The sequence below is a fragment of the Oncorhynchus clarkii genome, chromosome 17 (assembly GCF_045791955.1).
Source record: "Oncorhynchus clarkii lewisi isolate Uvic-CL-2024 chromosome 17, UVic_Ocla_1.0, whole genome shotgun sequence".
NCBI lineage: Eukaryota > Metazoa > Chordata > Actinopteri > Salmoniformes > Salmonidae > Oncorhynchus > Oncorhynchus clarkii.
This window is the reverse complement of record NC_092163.1, coordinates 24,358,782-24,383,385: the sequence shown is the minus strand read 5'-3', so window position 1 is coordinate 24,383,385 and position 24,604 is coordinate 24,358,782. Positions and strand designations below refer to the sequence as shown.

The following is a 24,604-nucleotide window of genomic DNA, read 5'->3' as shown; positions in this document are numbered from 1 at the left end:
TTGAAATGACACCCCTCAAAACAACATTTGATGACAGTTGATAACTTTTTTCAAATCCAATGTATTTTCCACGTAGATTCCACATCACAATATGTTGACAAATTACGTTGAAACAACGTTGATTTAACCAGCTTGTGCCCAGTGGGTTGACTACCGTAATTTAAACTATTGAAAGCTAAACCATTGTAAACTAAACCATAGTGAACTAAACTATTGTCAACATTGTAAACTCAACCATTGCACTGAACTGGCATGAAGTTCATGAACTTACAGTGGTGATGGGATAGAGGGGGTTCTGAATGGAGAGGAGCAGGACTTTGTTGCCACTGTTGGGGTCATCGGCGTTAGTTGGCCGCGTGATCCTCTTGCTGGTGGAGTAGTTGAAGAAGGCCTGCTGACCGGCAATGTAGACCGCTTCGTTGGCACCGCATGTCACGCACTGGTCGGCACTCTCCATGGCTTCAAACTCCACCAGCGCCTGACGCTTGAACGGCATCATCATGACGTAGCTGTCAAAGGAAGACCCAATGACAAAGACACAATTAGTAACCCACCGCAACATCGAGGCTAACCTCTGGTGACTGACGAAATGTAGAAAATGTTGATAGCTAACGTAAACTCACCCCATTCCGTACAAATGTGCGCAACCGCAACATTCAAACGAGGCTACAAAGAAAAGTAATGGGACTGTGTTGACTTCAAAATCTGGGGTGTGAACTACGTTTCTATTCAGCGTTGATGGACATGGTAATGGCTCTATAGTATTGGAGAAAAGTTTAAAAAACGGACCCTCCGTTACATCTTGACGTGTCATGCCGTAACGTACAGCACGCATAAAGCAACTATTTATTACAATCTCTCTCCACCAGGTGTAGCACTTCTATCATCCTTTAAAAACAAGTAATGGACAGTGACGGGGGTAAGGGGAGATACCTAGTATTTTTTTTCATCATTGCATGCGATCATCATTCTCAAAGCCGCTGTTTACTTCTAAGATCACTTTAGCACCACCCTAAAAACCTTCAAATAGGTATGTAATGACACATTATATAAACTCTTTATAGTGTTTTATTTACATTTTAGAGCCGATAAGGTGATAAGTTGGACAGATTGAGTGAAAAAAAGCAATTTTCCCACACATCTCTCCTTCTCACTATCTCGCATTAGTTTAGCTTCCCCACCCGCCATTCTTAAAAAGACCCGACGGGGCTCATTGCCTGCTTGAATTATGCAGAAACGGGCAGCGTTTAGGTCATGTTATTGATTCTGTTGGAAAGAGGAGAAATTGTGCTTTACAATGGTATTGACATTACAGTTGATCTGGAAGTATTACGTTTTTGGGGCGCTAAAATAAGGGCAATTGTGCGGACCAAGACGATGTACGAGTTTACGTGAGTTTACGTTACCTAGCATGAATGTGGTTATGGGTTCTGAGATTTCATCTATGGAATACGGCACACGATTGTCGTGCGGGTTTGTCCTTTTGTCTCATGACAACACTCGACCAAGCAACACTCGACCAAAATAATCAGACTGCAATATCTGTTGAAAACAGTGATAGTGGAAACTACCTGGAGTCTACAGTACCTGCCATCTTGCTGCCAAAGAGGACCAGAATGGAAATAAACCTCAGGGCGTTAATGTGTTTTTATCCTCAATCATATTTTATGTATGTGATGTTGTATCTGGCTGGAGCAGCCACGTTTAATGATCTAATAAATCTAATAAATTAAATCAATCAATAAATCAATCAACAAACATGTTACAGACATTTGATGATTGTCAACCAACAATCCACGCCTAGTCCCCCAATAAGCAAGCAAAAGGAAAAAACTCCCTGGGATGAAGACATCCTCTTCCATTGATAACCATACTATCGTCCTCAACTTTAGAATTAGTAAGCAACAAGCCCTACACCTAATATGTTTCTCTTTACACAGCTCTCCTTTGGCAACAATCATATCGATCAGAATCAGCATTCGGGAATCATCTACATCCTGCCACAGGAAACAGAGACAGCATTCATACACAGTAAGCGTCCCCACACACTGAAGACCTAGCCAGTGTTTCACTCAGTGGCCCATATTCAATTTTAGCTCCCCCAGTTCCCTAGTTAGACATCTCAATGTTTTTCTTATACAGACTCCATGCAGAGATGGTAAAACAAAACTGGATGCGCGTGTGAGAATTTGTCTCGTCTAACAGAACCCCAAAACACACTTTGTAACTCAACATTTGTGAAGAGACCCCAGATAGAAACCAAACTCTTTTCTAGTTCTCGCCTCTCCGGAGGTGCTGTTGTTCACCGTGCATTCTATTTCTGTTGAACTAGAAAGAGTTCAACATAAGTTAAAATAAAATGTCCCTCTGGTTATGCTTTATTTTACAGGCAACAACTATTCATCGAGCTAGTATCTTACAATATATACTAAGAATGGCTGGTATTGGATGATTGTGATTATAAGACATTATAAGGTGGTCATCCCTGCATTATAAATGGATGATAATGCATTATACCCGCAGGCCCAAAAATATATACCTTATTGATTTTTGAAAGAACAACAAAAAGTACCAGAGAATGCGCTACTTAAATTGCAGACAGAGCACACTCCACCCCCATAAATAACATTGCACAATAAAGCCTCCCCATCATTCTAATCGGAATGCTGTCTTTGAGGCTACTGTTTGAGTGGAGCTGACAGCTCCCGTTCACCGTGTCACAATATGTCTGCCTAAGGCGTTCTCGGAGGGGTCTACAGTATATCGATATTGCACCGACCTAAAAATAACCTCGCCTGATCTCAATTCCGACTACAGCACCGGGAAACCTACTCTACCAGTGCGCAAGTCAAGTCCTTTGCAATCAAATCCACATCCCATAATATCCTCAAAGCGGTGACCCCTCCGAGTTACGGAAATATCAAGTGACACTGGGATGGATGGAGGCAGAGAGATATTTACAATAATCACAGGCATATTGGCCCCCGTACACACTATGGTTGTAAAACTGATGTACAACGCATTTGACACAATGGTTGTGAGACAACTGCTATGTTTGTGATACAATGGATAGTTTGTCTGCATAAAAAAGTCTACACAACCATTGTGCGGTGTCTCCGCAAAACGTGTGTATCAATACTTTTGTGCAGAAAAACTCTTCCTTGTGTCACAACCGTTGCGAAGGATATCAGTTGTGCAACTTAAATGTGTCTACGGGGTCATTGTCTTTTTCCAAATATCACCCAAATTCACCTCAACTTCAAATCAAAACTTTCTAGATTCTCTAAGTGAACATGAAGGGGCTCTGCAAATAGGCCTCTGCTGTGTATTCCCCGTTGTGTGAGTGCCCCAAATGAGGCTTCCTCAGGCAGTCCATGCAACAAGAATATCATATGTTTGTCCCCTGAGCAGCTATACTCTTGAGTAAACATGTGTGGTCTGATGTTAAAAGCAGGCAATTTAGAGGACAGACATGAGCTAAAAATACAGGTCCTAAATGGCACACGTTAATGTTTTCCAAGCCCTTAATGTCCCTTGTTCTACGAGAAATATGATAACTGGTAGATTGTTATTAGATTTAAATGGATTCAAAATGGATTCCCCAAGAAATGGCTAATGGGAGATTTAAAAAAAAAAAAAATCTAGAAAAAGGGAGTTGTAATCTAACAGGACAAAGAGTCCAGTCCGACTAGCTATGTTGGAGAAAAACAATCAAACTGCACACAGGGAAGAAATATGCATCTCAATACATTCTGTTGATGCCTTCAATCAGTGAGCTGCTCAGAAGCATAATAGTATTAGAATACTAACTCAAATGTATAGTCACAAGTATTTCGCTCTACTCGCAATAACATCCTCTAACCATGTGTATGTGACCAATAAAATTTGATTTGATTTTAGTAATATAATAGTTGGTAAGTGAAAACTCACAGTAAAGTGCCACTCTGAACTATGAATACAGTTTTGTAATGCACTACAGTTCTATAGCACATTAAAAATAATCATATGCACTGGCATCCATGTAATGGAAATCAGGCAAAAGATTGCCGCATGTCCCTCAAAGCAGAACAGACAACAAGAAACATCACCTACCAGATGTTGCCAAACTTCTCCAGGGCCTCCACCAGGTCCCCTTCCACCACTGACTCACAGAGCCCCCGCACGTGGACCACCGGAGAGGGGGCGATCCTGTGGGCATCCTCCCCATTGTCCTGGAGGAGAGAGGGGGGACACCGGTCAAATGGGGTTCAAAGGTCAAAGGTCAAATGAGGTATACAACAAAGTACATACGAAGGCCGCTTTCACAGCAAAGACGGTTTAACATAACGGAAATGTAACCAAACGCCAAAGCCCTCGTCAGCACTGGCACTGAGCACCGTTGTCATGCTGTTGGAGTGCACGGAATTGCAGAATGTTCCCTTGTCAATGCCTTAACACTGTTTTCTGCATGTTTATAGTTCATTTGTTTGTGTTTTGTAGCAATGTTGGTTTGGTTTGAATGACTTCAATCAACATTTTTTTTACATTTTAACTCATTATTGAGGCCTAAGGAAATTCAGCCTCTTCAGATTCCTTGACACGAGGGCCACCTACAGACCGGCAAGCAAATACAGCGCATTTGGAAAGTATTCAGACCCCTTGACTTTTTCCACATTTGGTTACGTTACAGCTTATTCAAAATGGATTAAATGAAAAAATGCCCTCATCAATCTACTCATTTCTAAAAACCTGTTTTCGATTTGTCATTATGGGGTATTGTGTAAAATCAATTCAAATCAAAGTTTATTTTTCACGTGTGCCGAATACAACACCTTACAGTGTAAGTAAGCATTTCACTGTAAGGTCTACCTGTTGTATTCGGCGCACATAACATTTGATTTGATTTTACACACAATACCCCATAATGACATATCGAAAACAGGTTTTTAGAAATGTTAGCAAATTCACTACAAATAAAAAACAGAAATACCTTGTTTACATAAGTACTCAGACCCTTTGCTATGAGACTCGAAATTGAATTGCAAAAATCGCTGAAGCTGGAGACTTACATTTCCCTCACTAACTTCAAAAATCAGCTATCTGAACAGCTAACCGATCGCTGCAGCTGTACATAGTCCATCTGTAAATATCCCACCCAATCTACCTACCTCATCCCCATATTGTTTTTATTTACTTTGCTGCTCTTTTGCACACTAGTATTTCTACTTATGCACCATCATCTGCTCATCATCACCTGCTCATCTATCACTCCAGTGTTAATCTGCTAAATTGTAATTACTTTGCTACTGTGGCCTATTTATTGCCATACCTCCTCATGCCATTTGTACACACTGTATATAGACTTTCTTGTTTTTCTATTGTGTTATTGACTGTACGCTTGTTTATTCCATGTAACTCTGTGTTGTTGTTTCTGTCGCACTGCTTTGCTTTATCTTGGCCAGGTCGCAGTTGTAAATGAGAACTTGTTCTCAACTAGCCTACCTGGTTAAATAAAGGTGAAAAAAAATTTAAGAAAAATAAAATTGAGCTCAGGTGCATCCCGTTTCCGTTGATCATGCTTGAGATGTTTCTACAACTTGATTGGAATCCACCTGTAGTAAATTCAATTGATTGGACATGATTTGGAAAGGCACACATCTGTTTATATAAATCAAATAACATTTTGTTAATCACATGCGCCGAATACAACAGATGTAGACCTTACAGTGAAATGCTTACTAATGAGCCCCTAACCAACAGTGCAGTTTCAAAAGATATGGATAAGAATAAGAGATCAAAGTAACAAGTATTTAAAGAGCAGCAGTAAAGAATAACAATATATACAAGGGGGTGACAGTACAGAGTCAATGTGCGGGGACACCGGTTAGTTGAGGTAGTATGTTCATGTAGGTAGAGTTAATTAAAGTGACTCTGCATAAATGACAACAGAGAGTGGCAGTGGTGTGCTGTGGGGGGGGGAGAAATGCAAATAGTCTGGGTAGCCATTTGACTAGATGTTCAGAGTTTTTTGGCTTGGGGGTAGAAGCTGTTAAGAAGCCTCTTGTCTTGCACCTAGACTTGGCGCTCTGGTACCGCTTGCCGTGTGGTAGCAGAGAGAACAGTCTATGACTAGGGTGGCTGGAGTCTTTGACAATTTTTAGGGCCTTCCTCTGACACTGCCTGGTATTGAGGTCCTGGATGGCAGGAAGCTTGGCCCCAGTGATGTACTGGGCCGTTCACACTACCCTCTGTAGTGCCTTGCGGTCAGAGGCCGAGCAGTTGCCATACCAGGCAGTGACGCAACCAGTCAGGATGCTCTCGATGGTGCAGCTGTAGAACCTTTCGAGGATCGTAGAACCTTTTGAAGAGCCCACAGTAAAAGGCACATGACAGCCCGCTTGGAGTTTTCCTAAAAGCACCTAAAGAACAAAATTCTCTGGTCTGATAAAACCAAGATTGAAATCTTTCGCCTGAATGCCAAGTGTCACGTCTGGAGGAAACCTGGCACCACCCCTACGGTAAAGCATAGTGGTGGCAGCATCATGCTGTAGGGGATGTCTTTCAGGGAAAGATGAACGGAGAAAAGTACAGAGAGATCCTTGTTGAAAACCTGCTCCAGAGCGCTCAGGACCTCAGACTGGGCGAAGGTTCACCTTCCAACAGGACAACGACCCTAAGCACACAGTCAAGACAATGCACGAGTGACTTCCCAAGAAGTCTGAATGTCCTTGAGGGGCCCAAACAGAGCTCGGACTTGAACATCTCTGGAGAGAACTGAAAATAACTGTATATCCTGGTCTGTCACACAACTTAAATGTAACATAATTTAAACCTGACACTACTGAAAGCCTTGTCTTGCAGCTGGATGTTGTTAAATCGCAGCACAGGCTGTTAATCCGTAGTTCTTCACACCTGTTTTACAGTGGCTTCAAAACTCACACGCCCTTCACACTTTTCTGAAAGTGAGGAAAATATGCTAATGATGAAAACCTCTAGGGGAAGGACTTCTGAAATAGCAACTGGCAGAGCAGGAGAATCACTTTGTAAACTGTTGCACAACACCTTTGTGAGCTGTTTGAAAATTCATGAATGTTTACATACGACAATACAAGGGGAATTGAAAGTAGAGGAAAACCATATCGGAATACTCACTGATACATCCATGTTGGACTGGCTATTCAGGCATTCAAATATGTATGTTGAAATATAAAAGAAAACTGTTCTGAGTCATTGCCAATATTGCTTATATGCTTCACAGACCAACCATGAAAATGCAAGTCTGGCAACAGCACCAAAAGCCAATACCTAAAAATGACACAATTCATCTGCGAATTGAACGCTGTAACATGCAACAAGCTTTTCTTTCTCTCCAATTAAATTGGAAAACAGATTACAAACAATGATGAACAGCACACACAAAACAAAACAAAATGTAAATAACGATCCACTAAAAGCCGTTATGAAACAAGAGGAGTGAAATTGGGAAGGCCAATATGAAATGACTCTAAAACCACTTCACGATGAATGAATGACCTCAGCCCAATTTTAAGTAATGAGATTTTTTTTCAGGATCACAATGAACGTTTAAAAAAAAGCAGCAGCTGCGGTGAACAGGTTACAGCATCCATTCATATATATCTTCCAAATGGATGCAAATTGTGGGAATGAAGAAACATGTCACCCCGATGACACTGGCGCTACAATACATAAGAAAAGAAGCTAACAGTAATTGTAATCAGACTGTCTTGACGCTGTATTCTTCAGACAACTTGGTCTGCCTTGTTTCCACCGTAGACCGGTTTTGAGAAACCGCATCGATAAGGGCCACAGCACTTCTGAGGCAACCAATTACTTGGCCCTCTTCTTTGTTCGAAGCTAGCTCTTCCAGGAGCCCAGGATGGTTCATTACGGGAGCTGTCCGTCGCAACGAATTCCTCCCGCCTAGTCTAACCCTCCATGCGCTCTGGGACAACGCCGAGCCCCGCACGGCTCTACTTCAGACACAGAGACAAATTGAATCCTCGCCGACAGGCACTGTGCTTAAGATGATATTCGTTTACAATTGACCACATTCTTACCCCCCAGCCTATCTAGAAAGAGAGATAGATAGTCTGTGTCCCGATTCACCACCCTTCTCCCGGAATATGCACTTGCACACTTTCTTCCATGGATTTAACAATGATGGAAACTCCCTACAGCCAATGTTTACACCGATCATTAGCTTTCAAATCCATAACGGGGGAGTGTGTGAGTGCACACTTTTGGAAAAGTGTGGAGAATCAGGACGCAGGCAAACGTCCCTGAAAACAACTCAAAAACGCCCTAGAAATGACAACCGCAATCCAGGGACGGTATTTGTCTGAAGTAGAGCGTCAATTCATTCTGAAAGCAACATGTAGCTCAACAAGCTCCTGTAAAGACGTTGATATATTCATATCCCTTTCCTGAGGATCTTTGTAATGCTCAGGAAATTGGAGAGATGGGGGGGGGGGACATGCAAAACTGCCGCCTGTCACAGTGGTAAAGGAAAGACTCCAGTTTCTTTTGTGCAGTTCTATGACATGCCGAGACAGACGACGAATAACAGAATAACTGGTGTGCTTTTCGCTGGGGTAAAATTAAAAGCATAGAAACTATTTCAAAGCTGCTTTGTGGCTCTCGAGCAGTTGCTTGTTTGGAAAATATCTGAGCTGTCTTCTTTTGATGCCTGCACTTGAACACCGTCAGGCATACCTACCACTACTTTAACTACCCGAACTTTCAAGGGTGTCTTCAAAACTGAACGTGTCTCTCTGCGCCTTTCCCTCTTCCATTTCTTTCATTCCTTGTTCCCTCTTTCTTACTATCTAGACTTTCTTCCTGTCTTCAGTTGTATTTCTTCCTCCTCCTTCCTCTCTTTCACTCTGTCTGTCTGTATTTCTTTCTTTCCTTTCCTTCATCTCTCTCTCTCTCTCTCTCTCTCTCTCTCTCTCTCTCTCTCTCTCTCTCTCTGTCTCTCTCACACCTAGACAGACCTTGGCCCCTTTTGTCAGTCCCACGTGCAAAGCTATTTTCACCAACTGACACTTGCAGTCTGCCTCTTCCCTCCTTTAAAAATAGCACTGAGGAAACGTGGGCAAAAGTTCTGTCCCCACAAGAAAGGGGGTCTTGGAGCAACGATTCATCCCATGAATCCAGCCAATAATCCAGTGCAGCCAGCCGAGGAGATAAAATGCAATGTCACAAGAGGTTGAGGCACTCTTGTATTTGTAAACAGTACCTGTTCACATTGTTCACACACTCCTCTCCCACGGTAGCTGATAATGACAATTCCCACTGATTCAGGCTCAACCGCAGTGACAGGCGTATGCTGCTGCTGTTGTGAAACAGCATCCAGACGAACACAGCAGCAGAGGGCCTAGCAGGCCACACACACACAACAGGATACACATCTCCCCGGGTCTGTTTTGCAGTTTGATCTGAGACATAGCTACATCAAAAGCTGTTGCACCACTTACTCCACCTCTACTGCTATGCAAGCCATGTCCCTCTGGCTTTACACCCTGCAGAACAATGCCCTATTGAGTAATATTCTCAGAAAGTGTTTAAAAAAATATATATATTATTTGAATTTTTGATACATGCTTTACTCCCTGTGATGTTGAAACAGTACCTCTTCTGTCGTCCGAGAGACCCGCTAATTCAGGAGTCCTATTTTTGGTTTATCTGAACAGTCAGCAGTTGCGGTCGGAAAATCACCTCACTCAAAATGGTAAAAACAACAACGAAATAACAAAATGTCAACCTTCCTAAGCCTTGCCACTAACACCTTAGCATGAGCAAAAGCACGAGAGCGTGCAGTTTTTGCTCGATGCAGACCTCGACCTTGTTTCCGGCAGCTGAATTGAAGGCTTTGTGAGGCCATACTACCTCATCTCACGATACGGTACAAAACATGGGAGACAACCATCTGCCAACACTAAACACACAGACGCACACTTTGGTTTGTCGCTGCTTGAGCAACCTTTTTGGGATAACTCTGCTAAAGGCTCTTTAAAGTACACTTTAAAAACCATTCTAGTGTAGATATAACCATTGCCTGCCACAAAGCACATCTCAAGAACCCATTGTTACAATCCACACATACACACACACATTATTGATTGTTATCCTTTTTAGATGTTATAGAACTGTCTCAAAGGGGTTCCATATAGAATCATTTGACAAAACCATCCCCCAAAATCAACTAACCTCTCCAGCAGCCTTCTAAGCAAAGTGTGCACTTTAACATCAGGTGTCAGCATCAGATATCTCTTCTCCACTCGCACATGTTATATTTAGAATGATGCAGACACTCAAAGAGCAACTTAGGGCAAACAGGGTTCTGTCAGAGAATAGACACTTAGCCATGTTTAATGTGGTGTAACTAGGTTAGATACAGGGGTTGACATACTGTTTGTGTGTGTGTGTGTGTGTGTGTGTGTGTGTGTGTGAGAGAGAGAGAGAGAGAGAGAGAGAGAGAGAGAGAGAGAGAGAGAGTGCACGCGTGTGTATGTGTATGTTTGTATGTGTGAGAGAGAGAAAGAGTGTGCATTTGTGAGAGCATGTATGTGTGCCAGGTTATGTGTGTGTATGTTCGTGTAGGTGAGAGAATGTGTGTCTACACCGCCTTTTCCCAAACTGGGGTATGCGTACCCCAGGGGTATGCGCAATGCCGTCGGGGGATAAGCCAAATAAAACAGTGCTATACATTTGGGTGATGTTTTTGTCTCCCCTGAGTAGCCTCGTTTCACTGCCAAAAATAAAAATAAACCATCTAGTGTTCAGCGAAATAACAACACAATGTCAAATACAGGTAGCCAAGTCAAATAATGAACATCCAATCACATTAACCCTTACTCTCTCGCGGGAATTCCACTAACGGTCCGTATGTAGCCAAACGTAGCTGCTGCTCTTTCCCTTTTCTCTAAAATTGATAAATGTTCCAAAAAAAAGTAAGGCCCGCCTCCATAGAGACTCATACCAGCTCTACTGGTAGTACTGCTACTACCAGCAGTACTACAACTGCACCTGTCAACTGCACACGTTGTTCTGCTTCCACAAGCACATTCAGTGCTAGCATCAGTAATTCTACATTTGTTGCTAGCCCAGTTAGCATGGACACTGACAGTTGTGAATCTGATGCAGCTGAAGAGCTACTGCTCCCTTACCCGGGAAAACACCCAACAACAGACAGGGACGTTGGACCATCGTAAATATGATGAGAACTACATTGATCTGGGGTTCACTTATATTGGGAGTAGTGCCTTTCCTCAGCCACAGTGTGTTATATGTGCAAAAGTACTATCTCACAATTTGATGAAACCGTCACTCTTGCACAGACATTTAGAAACTAAACAGGAGTTTTTTGAGCGAGAATTATGATGACCTTTGGGTAGTAAGATGTGTATAAAAGCAACAGATACCATTAATAAGAAGGGGCTAGAACCGTCTTATATGGTGAGCTACCGAGTGGCTAGGACAGGCAAGCCCCATACTGTTGTGGAGGACTTCATTCTTCCTGCTGCCGTGGATATGGCTGGGACAAGTCAGTGAATTCTATGCATTACAGCTGGATGAGTCAACAGATGTGGCCGTCTGGCACAGCTCCTGGTATATGTCCGTTACGTTTATGGGGGGGTCATTTGAGGAAGACATCCTCTTCTGCAAACAGGAGAGTTGTACTGGACAGCTTTGTGACATCAAGTGGACTTTGGTGGTCAAGATGTGTTGGTATGTGTACTGATGGCGCAAAACCCATGACAGGGAGACATAGTGGAGTGGTAACGAGCGTGTAGGCAGTTGCTCCCGACGCCACTTGGGTATACTGCAGCATCCACCTATACTGCAGCATCCACCTATACTGCAGCATCCACCTATACTTCAGCATCCACCTATACTGCAGCATCCACCTATACTACAGCATCCACCTATACTGCAGCATCCACCTATACTACAGCATCCACCTATACTGCAGCATCCACCTATACTACAGCATCCACCTATACTACAGCATCCACCTATACTGCAGCATCCACCTATACTGCAGCATCCACCTATACTGCAGCATCCACCTACACTGCAGCATCCACCTATACTGCAGCATCCACCTATACTGCAGCATCCACCTATACTGCAGCATCCACCTACACTGCAGCATCCACCTATACTGCAGCATCCACCTATACTGCAGCATCCACCTATACTGCAGCATCCACCTACACTGCAGCATCCACCTATACTGCAGCATCCACCTATACTGCAGCATCCACCTATACTACAGCATCCACCTATACTGCAGCATCCACCTATACTACAGCATCCACCTATACTGCAGCATCCACCTATACTACAGCATCCACCTATACTGCAGCATCCACCTATACTTCCGCATCCACTTCCGTATTTTCTGCATAATATGGGCAGCGACCATGTAACGCTTTTACAACATACAGAAAGAAGTGCGCTGGTTATCAAGAGGCAAAGTATTGACACGTTTTTTTAAATTGAGAGACGAGCTTAAAGTTTTCTTTACCGACCATCACTTTCACTTGTCTGCATGATGACGAGTTTCTCACACAACTGGCCTATCTGGGTGATGTTTTTTCTCGCCTGAATGATCTGAATCTAGAATTACAGAAACTATATTCAATGTACAGGACAAAATTGTGGCTATGATTAAGAAGGACAACACACAGGTCTTTTCATCATTGTATGATTTTTTTTTTGTGTGCAAATGAACGCAAGCTTACAGATAAGGTCAAATCTGATACAGCGAGCATCTGAGCGAGCTGGGTGTGCAATTACGCAGGTACTTTCCCGAAACGGACGACACAAACAGCTGGATTCGTTATCCCTTTCATGCCCTGCCTCCAGTCCACTTACCGATATCTGAACAAGAGAGCCTCATCAAAATTGCAACAAGGCAGGATGCTCTGTGAAAATGTAATTTAATCAGAAGCCACTGCCAGATTTCTGGATTGGGCTGCTCTCAGAGCATCCTGCCTTGGCAAATCACACTGCTGCCCTTTGCAACCACGTACCTATGCGAGCGTGGATTCTCGGCCCACACCAGCATGAAAACTAAATACAGGCACAGACTGTGTGTGGAAAATTATTTAAGACAGACTCTCTCCAATACAACCCAACATTGCACTTATGTGCATCCTTTCAAGCATACCCTTCTCATTAACCTGTGGTGAGTTATTCACAATTTTTGATGAACAAATAAGGTTTTATATGTAAGATGGCTAAATAAAGAGCAACATTATTGATTCTTATTATTTGTTCCCTGGTCCTATAAGAGCTCTTTGCCACTTCCCACGAGCCGGGTTGTGACAAAAACTCATGCTTATATTTAATACATGTATTGTATAGTGTGTGTGGGGCAGGCTTACAATGATGGTAAAAAACAACATTTGAGAGTGCGCTGACCCTGGTGCTAGAGGGGGTACGCAGCTGGAGGTTGAACGTTTGAAGGGGTAGGGGACAACAAAACATTTGGGAACCGCTGATCTACACCATAAAATCTACGGTAGATATTTCATTAGAGAGGAACCAATCTAGAAACCAACAGATTATCAACTTCGAGCTACAAATATCCAATACTTTCTCTAACTGCACAGCCTGCCAGCCCAAATGCATGGAGAAAACCTTACGGCATTGATTATTCGCTCTGGCTCTATGCTCACCGCAATGCCCTGCCTGCTGAAGCACGACCTCTCCTGTCACTGGCTGGATGTGGTTTTCTGCTGAGTCAGTCACCATTCGGGCCAGACAGTCTCTTCACGCATCACTTTCCGTTCAGGTTGGGCTGAGTTGGAACATGGCTTTTTATAACGCATTAACTGTCTCAAAGCAGTTCCCCACACAAAGTTAGAATTAAATTGAGAGCATGTTCTTTTTGTTGTCATTGCTAGCTAGCTCACTAGCACTTAGCCTTTGGGACCAGAGCAGCAGAGTAGAGCAGAGGGTGATGCTAGCTGTAGGTCATCAGTGAAACATCCTTGACAACCGTAAAGCCTGTGGCATTAATCATTGTGGCAGTTTGTTTCACATGACGTTAGTAGGGGGTCGGCGGTTTTATCGTCCGTGCCAGGCGAGACGACTATGGTTCTACCCCTCGCGCGCACACACACTACCACCACCATCAGACAGAACAGAGTGGATATGACAGGAGAACAGCTATCTCATAGTCGCGGCATAGCCGCGGCAAAGGGCATTATGTACCACCCCCCGCTCCCCTCCCTTGCCCTTTTCTCCATCTCCATAGCAACAGGATCTCCACTTTTTGGGGGGAGGAATAAGGGGTGAGGGGGTGACAAGCTTTGACACATCCCTTTCAGTGACATTTGCGATCAAGGACGGATGTATGTATAATTACAATTTTAACATACATATTCATCATCAGTGCTTGCTACTTAGTTTCTAGGCATCCGTTGATTTGCAACTAACAGGCATTTTGGTTTTGCCGAGCGAGGGCCATTAACTAATCTCTCATTTCTTTTTTCGTCCTCCTTCTCTTCCAGAATGTTTCTCATTAAACCTGGCCTTGTCTGCTACCGCTAAATGAGAGCGGTAAACATTTGCCAGGTCAAACGCTGCACAAACAGGGCTAACAAGGCAGAAGTAATGCATAATTTATCTCGCCAACAGCCAGGGTTCCACAGAACAAACAATCTGACGAGGGAACATTTGTTTTAGTGCGGTTTTTCGAGAGTCGTCATTAATTTAACCATTCTGATAATGTCTCAGTTGCACGTCCCAAATGGCACACTATTCCCTATATATTGCACTACTGTTAACCAGGGCTCATAGGGCTCTAGTCAAATGTAGTGTGCTATATAGGGAATAGTGTGTAAATATAAAATGTCAGATGAAGATTTCCTTCAGGCTGTCGGATAGAATGGAAGAAAATCAGGAGGTGCAAGTAGTGTGAAATATCTTGGGCTTTCTTTTGTCAAAAGCGATTACTTTTCGGGGGATGACATGAAAACAAGGCTCCTCTTCTACTGCATGGAACCACATTTGAATTCATATATTTTGGTCATGAACTATTAACATTGTTTTATTGAGCAAACCTGGTAGGCGGGTAGTAGAGACTGCATAACCACATTTGAAACTGAATTTGAAGATTATATAGAGAGTCATATAACAAAGATACAACATGAATTGGTTCCTAAACGTAGATACCATTGCGTAGTAGCAGTTCTTATAATCTGTAGTAGTTGTAGTAATTGGTTGTAATTGGTTGATGTCTCCTCAACCAGAAAACCAGTTTACAATGAAAAAATTACGCTTTGAAGTCCCCATATGCCTAAAGTTTGACACACTTTAATCACATAAAATAAAAAATGGTTCTGGATCGTTCTCCAATCAAGCATGTGGTTTAGCCGACAAATTAAATGCCCCGTCATATTCAATTATTCTGCTCGCCACTTGGGTTCGGAAGGGCCCCATTTCTGTTAGAACATTCCTGGTTAAATATTTTATATTGTTTCCTCATGCAACAAACCCCCTCAATCCCCTTCTTCTCTGATATCCCCATGTCACATTAGTTCAGCTGCACCATCAAGGCCTGGTAAGGCAACTAATCGGCATCCGACCGTAAGGCGCTACAGAGGGTAGTGCGTACAGCCCAATACTTCACTGGGGCCAAGCTTCCTGCCATCCAGGACCTACAGTATATACTAGGCAATGTCAGAGGAAGGCCCAAAAAATGGTCAAAGACTCCAGTCACCCAAGTTATAGACTGTTCTCTCTGCTACCGCATGGCAAGCGGTACCAGAGCGCCAAGTCTAGGTCTAAAAGGCTCCTTAACAGCTTCTACCCCAAGCTATAAGACTGCAGAACAATTAATCAAATGGCCACCCAGACTATTTACATTGACCCCCCAACCCCTTTGTTTTTACACTGCTGCTACTTGCTGTTTATTGTCTATGCATAGTCACTTTACCCCTACCTACATGTACAAACTACCTCGACTAACCTGTACCCTCGCACACTGACTCTGTACCGGTACCCCCTGTACATAGACTCGTTATTTTTATGTCATTTTATTGTGTGACTTTTTTAAAACTTTAGTTTATTTAGTAATATTTTCTTAACTCTATTTCTTGAACTGCATTGTTGGTTGTGACAAATACAAAATGGTATTTTATTTGATGGACAAGGCAAGACAAGGCAGATAAAGAGAGCCTAGCTCACACCGTCAGACCCGGGTTCCAGTATTATTACGTCTAGTCAAATACCTCAAGCGTTTCCTCTAGCCTGCCTGGATTTCCAGATGGGTGTGGTTTCAGTCAAGCACAGATTAAGTATTTAAAAGGATTTCAAATAGTATTTGAACCCAGGTCTGCACCATACACAGGATATTGAACCCAACCATCTTTCCTGCTTTGGACAAATTAGTATTTCAGGCAGAATTCCAGAGGCCAGAAGGTGAGACAAGACGGCATTTTGAAGCTTTTGTTCTCTGCCAGTACCTATCTGTGTTTTTTCAGGTAAAGGGAGAACGTGGACACTAGTGTTTCAGGCACTCTGGGACAATATCCTTCCATTAAAACTTCTTCATGAAATATACAAACTGAGGATGGGTATACAAAACAGAGGTTTGCTTCAAGTCTTTCATATGAGAAAAGATGGACCATTGTTCATTTGGTTCAATTAAAGGCACTTCCCCCAAAAAATTTAAGTAGATCATTTCCCAAAGTCCTTGAACACAGGGGAGAGGAGATCTCCACTCGTCTATTTGTCAATCAATTTTGGTGTGTGTGTGTGTGTGCCTCTCAGACACACACATACACACGCACACACATCCACAAACACACGGCCCAATCTTTTCAACTCCTCAACCCATAACTGCAGAGTATGGGCATAGCAAGCAATATCCTGCACAATACATCACTTAGGGACGCCTTCGAAGCCAGCTGTCAGAAAAATACTGCATTGCATTGGCCAATGTCAACTCCCCTCCGCAGCCACGGTAATCAACAATGTTCAAACAGTGTTAGCGTCATCAGGCTAAGGCCACAGCAGACACAAACACAACTCAAGAAAGGGCTATAGTGTGATCCCTATCCTTAATGCCCTTTGAGTTGATGCTGGAGGCTATTTTTGTATCCTTCTTCATTAAATAGATGGCTATTCTCTCAAACAATCATCTGGAGGGCAATTGGGAGAGCACACGACCCTGCAGTGTAATAGACACACACGCACCCATACACACACACACACACACACAGCGCCTTAAAGGGATAGTTCATGATTTTGGCAATGAAGCTCTGTATCTACTCCCCAGAGACAGATAAACCCGCTGATACCATTTTTATGTCTCTGCGTCCTGTATAAAGGAAGTTAGAGGTATTTCACAAGACAATGCTAACTAGCATTAGCGCAATGACAACCTAACCCCAGCAGGACTCAGGACTTTTGCCCACTCGAAGGTAGTGCGCCATCCAATAAATTATAACTCATCACCGTTTCCTCTATATGAGAGTAGCTCTTCGGAGACTAAGGAAGGCCAGACTAACTAAGGTTTTATTAATAAGGCCAAACTGAGACAGCTCCCATTTAACCTGTCCATCAGACAAAAGACAACTATTGCCTGTGCTCATATGACAGTGTTTGGTTGACTAGGCCCCTACAGTTCCTACAGTTCCAGTTATCAGCCCCTTCCGCTTGGAATGAGCTTCAAAAGGCCCTGAAGTTACAGGAGCTCATCCCTAAAATGAGTTTAAAGGTAAGATAAACACTGATGGAAAATGAAGTGGGGGGCTGTCAATAATTTGAACCCTAGTTGCTCCACACCTCCCCAAACCATCTTGCTGCTCAATGTGTAAATGTATGCTTTTAAACTGGAGTGCTTTGTTTTTTTATGTTGTAAAAGTGTCGGAAACTTTGTGTGCTACTACTTCGGCCAGGTCTCTCTTGTAAAATAGATTTTTAATTATATTGAGACTAACCTGGTAAATTAAAAATAAATAAAAGAACAGAAACTGGGTGAAGGCACAAAATACACTACTTCCGGCGCCGACAGAGATGGCCGCCTCGCTTCGCGTTCCTAGGAAACTATGCAGTTTTTTGTTTTTTTACGTGTTATTTCTTACATTAGTACCCCAGGTCATCTTAGGTTTCATTACATACAGTCGAGAAGAACTACTGAATATAAGATCAGCATCAACTCACCATCAGTACGACCAAGAATATGTTTTTCGCGACGCGGATCCTGTGTTCTGCCTTACAAACAGGACAACGGAGTGGATCATTGCAGCGACCCAAAAAAACGACTCCGAAAGAGAGGGAAACGAGGCGGTCTTCTGGTCAGACTCCGGAGACGGGCACAGCGCGCACCACTCCCTAGCATTCTTCTTGCCAATGTCCAGTCTCTTGACAACAAGGTTGATGAAATCCGAGCAAGGGTAGCATTCCAGAGGGACATCAGAGACTGTAACGTTCTTTGCTTCACGGAAACGTGGCTTACTGGAGAGACGCAATCCGAAGCGGTGCAGCCAACAGGTTTCTCCACGCATCGCGCAGACAGGAAAAAACATCTTTCTGGTAAAAAGAGGGGCGGGGGCGTATGCCTTATGACTAACGTGACATGGTGCGATGAAAGAAACATACAGGAACTCAAATCCTTCTGTTCACCTGATTTAGAATTCCTCACAATCAAATGTAGACCGCATTATCTACCAAGAGAATTCTCTTCGATTATAATCACAGCCGTATATATCCCCCCCCAAGCAGACACATCGATGGCTCTGAACGAACTTTATTTAACTCTCTGCAAACTGGAAACAATTTATCCGGAGGCTGCATTCATTGTAGCTGGGGATTTTAACAAGGCTAATCTGAAAACAAGACTCCCCAAATTTTATCAGCATATCGATTGCGCAACCAGGGGAGGAAAGACCTTGGACCATTGTTACTCTAACTTCCGCGACGCATATAAGGCCCTGCCCCGCCCCCCTTTCGGAAAAGCTGACCACGACTCCATTTTGTTGATCCCTGCCTACAGACAGAAACTAAAACAAGAGGCTCCCACGCTGAGGTCTGTCCAACGCTGGTCCAAGCTGACTCCACACTCCAAGACTGCTTCCATCACGTGGACTGGGAGATGTTTCGTATTGCGTCAGATAACAACATTGACGAATACGCTGATTCGGTGTGCGAGTTCATTAGAACGTGCGTTGAAGATGTCGTTCCCATAGCAACGATTAAAACATTCCCTAACCAGAAACCGTGGATTGATGGCAGCATTCGTGTGAAACTGAAAGCGCGAACCACTGCTTTTAATCAGGGCAAGGTGTCTGGTAACATGACCGAATACAAACAGTGCAGCTATTCCCTCCGCAAGGCTATCAAACAAGCTAAGCGCCAGTACAGAGACAAAGTAGAATCTCAATTCAACGGCTCAGACACAAGAGGCATGTGGCAGGGTCTACAGTCAATCACGGACTACAGGAAGAAACCCAGCCCAGTCACGGACCAGGATGTCTTGCTCCCAGGCAGACTAAATAACTTTTTTGCCCGCTTTGAGGACAATACAGTGCCACTGACACGGCCTGCAACGAAAACATGCGGTCTCTCCTTCACTGCAGCCGAGGTGAGTAAGACATTTAAACGTGTTAACCCTCGCAAGGCTGCAGGCCCAGATGGCATCCCCAGCCGCGCCCTCAGAGCATGCGCAGACCAGCTGGCCGGTGTGTTTACGGACATATTCAATCAATCCCTATACCAGTCTGCTGTTCCCACATGCTTCAAGAGGGCCACCATTGTTCCTGTTCCCAAGAAAGCTAAGGTAACTGAGCTAAATGACTACCGCCCCGTAGCACTCACATCCGTCATCATGAAGTGCTTTGAGAGACTAGTCAAGGACCATATCACCTCCACCCTACCTGACACCCTAGACCCACTCCAATTTGCTTACCGCCCAAATAGGTCCACAGACGATGCAATCTCAACCACACTGCACACTGCCCTAACCCATCTGGACAAGAGGAATACCTATGTGAGAATGCTGTTCATCGACTACAGCTCGGCATTCAACACCATAGTACCCTCCAAGCTCGTCATCAAGCTCGAGACCCTGGGTCTCGACCCCGCCCTGTGCAACTGGGTACTGGACTTCCTGACGGGCCGCCCCCAGGTGGTGAGGGTAGGCAACAACATCTCCTCCCCGCTGATCCTCAACACTGGGGCCCCACAAGGTTGCGTTCTGAGCCCTCTCCTGTACTCCCTGTTCACCCACGACTGCGTGGCCACGCACGCCTCCAACTCAATCATCAAGTTTGCGGACGACACAACAGTGGTAGGCTTGATTACCAACAACGATGAGACGGCCTACAGGGAGGAGGTGAGGGCCCTCGGAGTGTGGTGTCAGGAAAACAACCTCACACTCAACGTCAACAAAACTAAGGAGATGATTGTGGACTTCAGGAAACAGCAGAGGGAACACCCCCCTATCCACATCGATGGAACAGTAGTGGAGAGGGTAGCAAGTTTTAAGTTCCTCGGCATACACATCACAGACAAACTGAACTGGTCCACTCACACAGACAGCATCGTGAAGAAGGCGCAGCAGCGCCTCTTCAACCTCAGGAGGCTGAAGAAATTTGGCTTGTCACCAAAAGCACTCACAAACTTCTACAGATGCACAATCGAGAGCATCCTGGCGGGCTGTATCACCGCCTGGTATGGCAACTGCACCGCCCTCAACCGTAAGGCTCTCCAGAGGGTAGTGAGGTCTGCACAACGCATCACCGGGGGCAAACTACCTGCCCTCCAGGACACCTACACCACCCGATGTCACAGGAAGGCCATAAAGATCATCAAGGACATCAACCACCCGAGCCACTGCCTGTTCACCCCGCTATCATCCAGAAGGCGAGGTCAGTACAGGTGCATCAAAGCTGGGACCGAGAGACTGAAAAACAGCTTCTATCTCAAGGCCATCAGACTGTTAAACAGCCACCACTAACACTGAGTGGCTGCTGCCAACACACTGACACTGACTCAACTCCAGCCACTTTAATAATGGGAATTGATGGGAAATGATGTAAATATATCACTAGCCACTTTAAACAATGCTACCTTATATAAATGTTACTTACCCTACATTATTCATCTCATACGCATACGTATATACTGTACTCTATATCATCGACGGTATCCTTATGTAATACATGTATCACTAGCCACTTTATACTATACTATGCCACTTTGTTTACATACTCATCTCATTTGTACATACTGTACCCGATACCATCTACTGTATCTTGCCTATGCTGCTCTGTACCATCACTCATTCATATATCCTTATGTACATATTCTTTATCCCCTTACACTGTGTACAAGACAGTAGTTTTGGAATTGTTAGTTAGATTACTTGTTATTACTGCATTGTCGGAACTAGAAGCACAAGCATTTCGCTACACTCGCATTAACATCTGCTAACCATGTGTATGTGACAAATAAAATTTGATTTGATTTGATTTGATTTGAAATATACCCATCGTCCAGGGGATGTGCCCTTTCTGCCTATGGGCCCTGGTCAAAAGTGATGCAGAGAATAGGATGCCAATGGAGATGTACACCTTCTCTCTCCTTTCCTTCTCACCCATTCAGCCACAGAGGTTATTAATATGGATATGATTGGATTCTATGCCCTACTTTTCAAGTTACACATTGACATTCGGGAGGAATTTTCCACCGCTTTGATGATCTTCACAGACCCCCCCCCCCCCCCCCCCCCCCCCCCTCTCTTTCTCTATATTGTTTTAACGTTGTGCGCGCCGAAGCTTGCTTTTATATTTTCACTTCAAAGGGGAAACCTATTTTCACAAGGCCGCAGGCTTTTGGATTGTTTCTGTGTAGTTGCGTGCACAACAAAACTTATCAATGATCATGCGTTTTTTGGCATGTGAAAAAAAATTGGCTTTAAAGAGACTGCGATGCGCACGGTGCATTGCAATTGATGTGTGTATTTTTGAAAATCATTCAAGGTCGTTGTCTATGATAATCCCCATATTCAAATTGATCATCAACCTTTGACAGAAAGTTGCTTGAAAAAAACATGATAACTGTCCATAGATCTTATCTGATGGACCAGGGCCTGTATGATAATAATCATAATCATAAGTTGGGGGTGCTTACTGTATATAGTCTTGTTTCACTATATGTACAAGTGGGTAACCTGTACAGGTGTGAGGTTTTTGACATATCCCTCTCCCCCTGAGACCTCCTCGGAGAGGGTCAGGGAGTGTCAATATAGGATCAGTTTGGCTTTTTAGATCATGATACGATTATATGGGCCCTACATTGCTGTTTGAATATGATAATTGTTCTATTCATTTAATTCAAACAGCAGTGCAGTTCCCACCATATTGCTTTTCCTCTCGTTGATTACAATGTATTCAGAGTTAATACATCCCAGTGCTCCTTTGAGGAACATCACCTTCAACCTCGAAGTTAAATAATGTCCCCACTGATCAGCATATCTTTAGAATGTGAGGTTAATAAACTACTTAGTATTAGAGAGAACATGCTCTACATACATCCTAACACCACACGCACACACACACAGACACACTAGCCATAATGCCTCAGTGGCTCAACATTGGAATGTGCCTTTGACTTCTAATTATCGCAGAAGAAAAAAGATTCTCATCCAATTTTAATTTGGGTAACATCATTGGCATGCAGGTCTGTCTGAAATGCAAATGTCCTATAATTATGCCAACGTAAAAAAGGGCCAAACTTGTCAACAGATGTGGTGGAATATTCATTCTCATATCTTTACACATCAGACGAGTATTTTTAATCACTCAAGCGCATAATCACCCTAATCACACGAAGAGATAACAAAACGATTATTATTCTCATCAAACGCTGTCTAAAACATACAGGAAAAGGTGAAGAGGACTTTTACTACCAGATGAGTGAACATGTAATGAGGTGGAACCATTCTCATGAGATGACTAACCTTGCCAGAGGCCTGAGGATTTGGGTTAACTTCACGAGCTAATGACCAGCCTTGGCTATAGCTCAGCGAGCTAGCAGTCTTGTGACACGCGAGAGACCCTGATACGAACCATGGTTGGAACCATACTGAAACAGCCATTGAAACGCAGCTATTCAATATAAACTAATGTTCCAAATGTTTCAGAAGGGCCAGTGAGGTGTGTCCGTCTCTTACTCAGTTCAGGCCATCATTAAGATGTGCCATTATGTAGCCTGGTTGCATTTCAAGCTGAAAATCGACAATAAATGCTAAGCATTTCCTTGATTATAGATTGGCAGACTTGGATGATGTTGGTCCATTGTTTTGAGGCTGACAGAAACAGTAAAGACAGTGGCCTGGATTGGTCTAGCAGTTACTGTTGCTGTATGGCTTCAGAGCACATGTACAGGTGTACCTGATGTACAGATTCATTTGATCACTCTGTTGTTGCGGAGAATCCTCCTGCACAGGGGGAAATGCGAACTTGTATTAGAGGTTTAAAAAGGCTTCGAAAGTTTGTCATTTCCACTTTAAAAAGTGAAAAATGTATCAACCCCTACCAAAATGACAAATGAATTACAATCCACATAATAATTCAAATTTCCTGTTACTGCATGATTATTTCCCTACATGTACATTTTAGTCATTTAGCAGACACTCTTATGCAGATGGACTTACAATAGTGAGTGCATACATTCCTGCTGTGAGAAACTGGCCAAATTAAGATATGACATACAGTATGTACGCAGGTGTTGGCGTTTGAATTTAGTTCGCACCGCACCCATACTTTCCTGTCTCCCTTCACTATCTCCGTCCAGTAAAACAATTTTTATTTTTTTTTATTTTTAAATAGGTAAATGTGTTTGAGAGTGATGGTGATAGTGAAGGGAAGGGCTCGGCCATACGATCTCACAGTGGGTTACATCACGGAATGTTGCCACTACTACCAAAGTCACACCTGGTTGAGGAATCTCGAGAAGGCCACCGGCTTGTTCATCATGCTGACAGACCAGCAGGATTTAGCCGAGTGCCAATATACCCTCATACTGAATTCTTATTATTTTTTGGACTGAATCTCGCTCATTGTCTCCAATACTCCAAATGCCATAAGGTTTTTTTTCACTTCTATAACTGACTACAATGGCGAGGCTCTCCTAGACATTGGCGGTGTGAGGGGGAATCATTTTGATATCATGGATGGTCAGTCCTTGCATCCATAGCTCTGTCTATGCACTGAGGAGTGGTTACATTTCTCTTGCCCCATCCCTCAGCTTTTTACCGAAACAGGGGCGTAGAGTATGCTTTGTTATTGTTTCAACTGCTGCTTGCCGCTTTAATCTAGTGCGGGGAAGACTGGGACCAGAAATCAGCCAAGCATTTCTAACACACCGGGATATTTTTTTCCCTCCAGGCCCCCGTTATTAGCCAAATAATGATCATTTTGCGCAAAACCCCCAATTTAGACAAGCCAAATGGGCAAAAAAATTGCCCTATGGCCAGTCCGTCTCTGATGTGCTACAGCTTTCTCCAGGTGTATTTTACTTCATCTTACTAATGGTAGTGAATCTCCTTCTACACATACAATAAGAATGCAGTACTTTCCCC

The 24,604-nt window shown here is 43.5% G+C and overlaps 1 protein-coding gene across 1 annotated transcript in view; it reads right to left on the bottom strand.

The window, feature by feature from the left end:
• LOC139369663 (heterogeneous nuclear ribonucleoprotein L-like) overlaps window positions 1–24,604 on the bottom strand; it is a 60,706-nt gene that overhangs the window by 26,379 nt on the left and 9,723 nt on the right. Inside the window, exons 2-3 of the mRNA XM_071108928.1 lie at window positions 4,093–4,211; window positions 272–509 (exon numbers count right to left, since the gene is read on the bottom strand). Of these exons, the coding sequence (XP_070965029.1) occupies window positions 272–509; window positions 4,093–4,211 (357 nt within the window). The remainder of the gene's footprint in view (window positions 1–271; window positions 510–4,092; window positions 4,212–24,604) is intronic.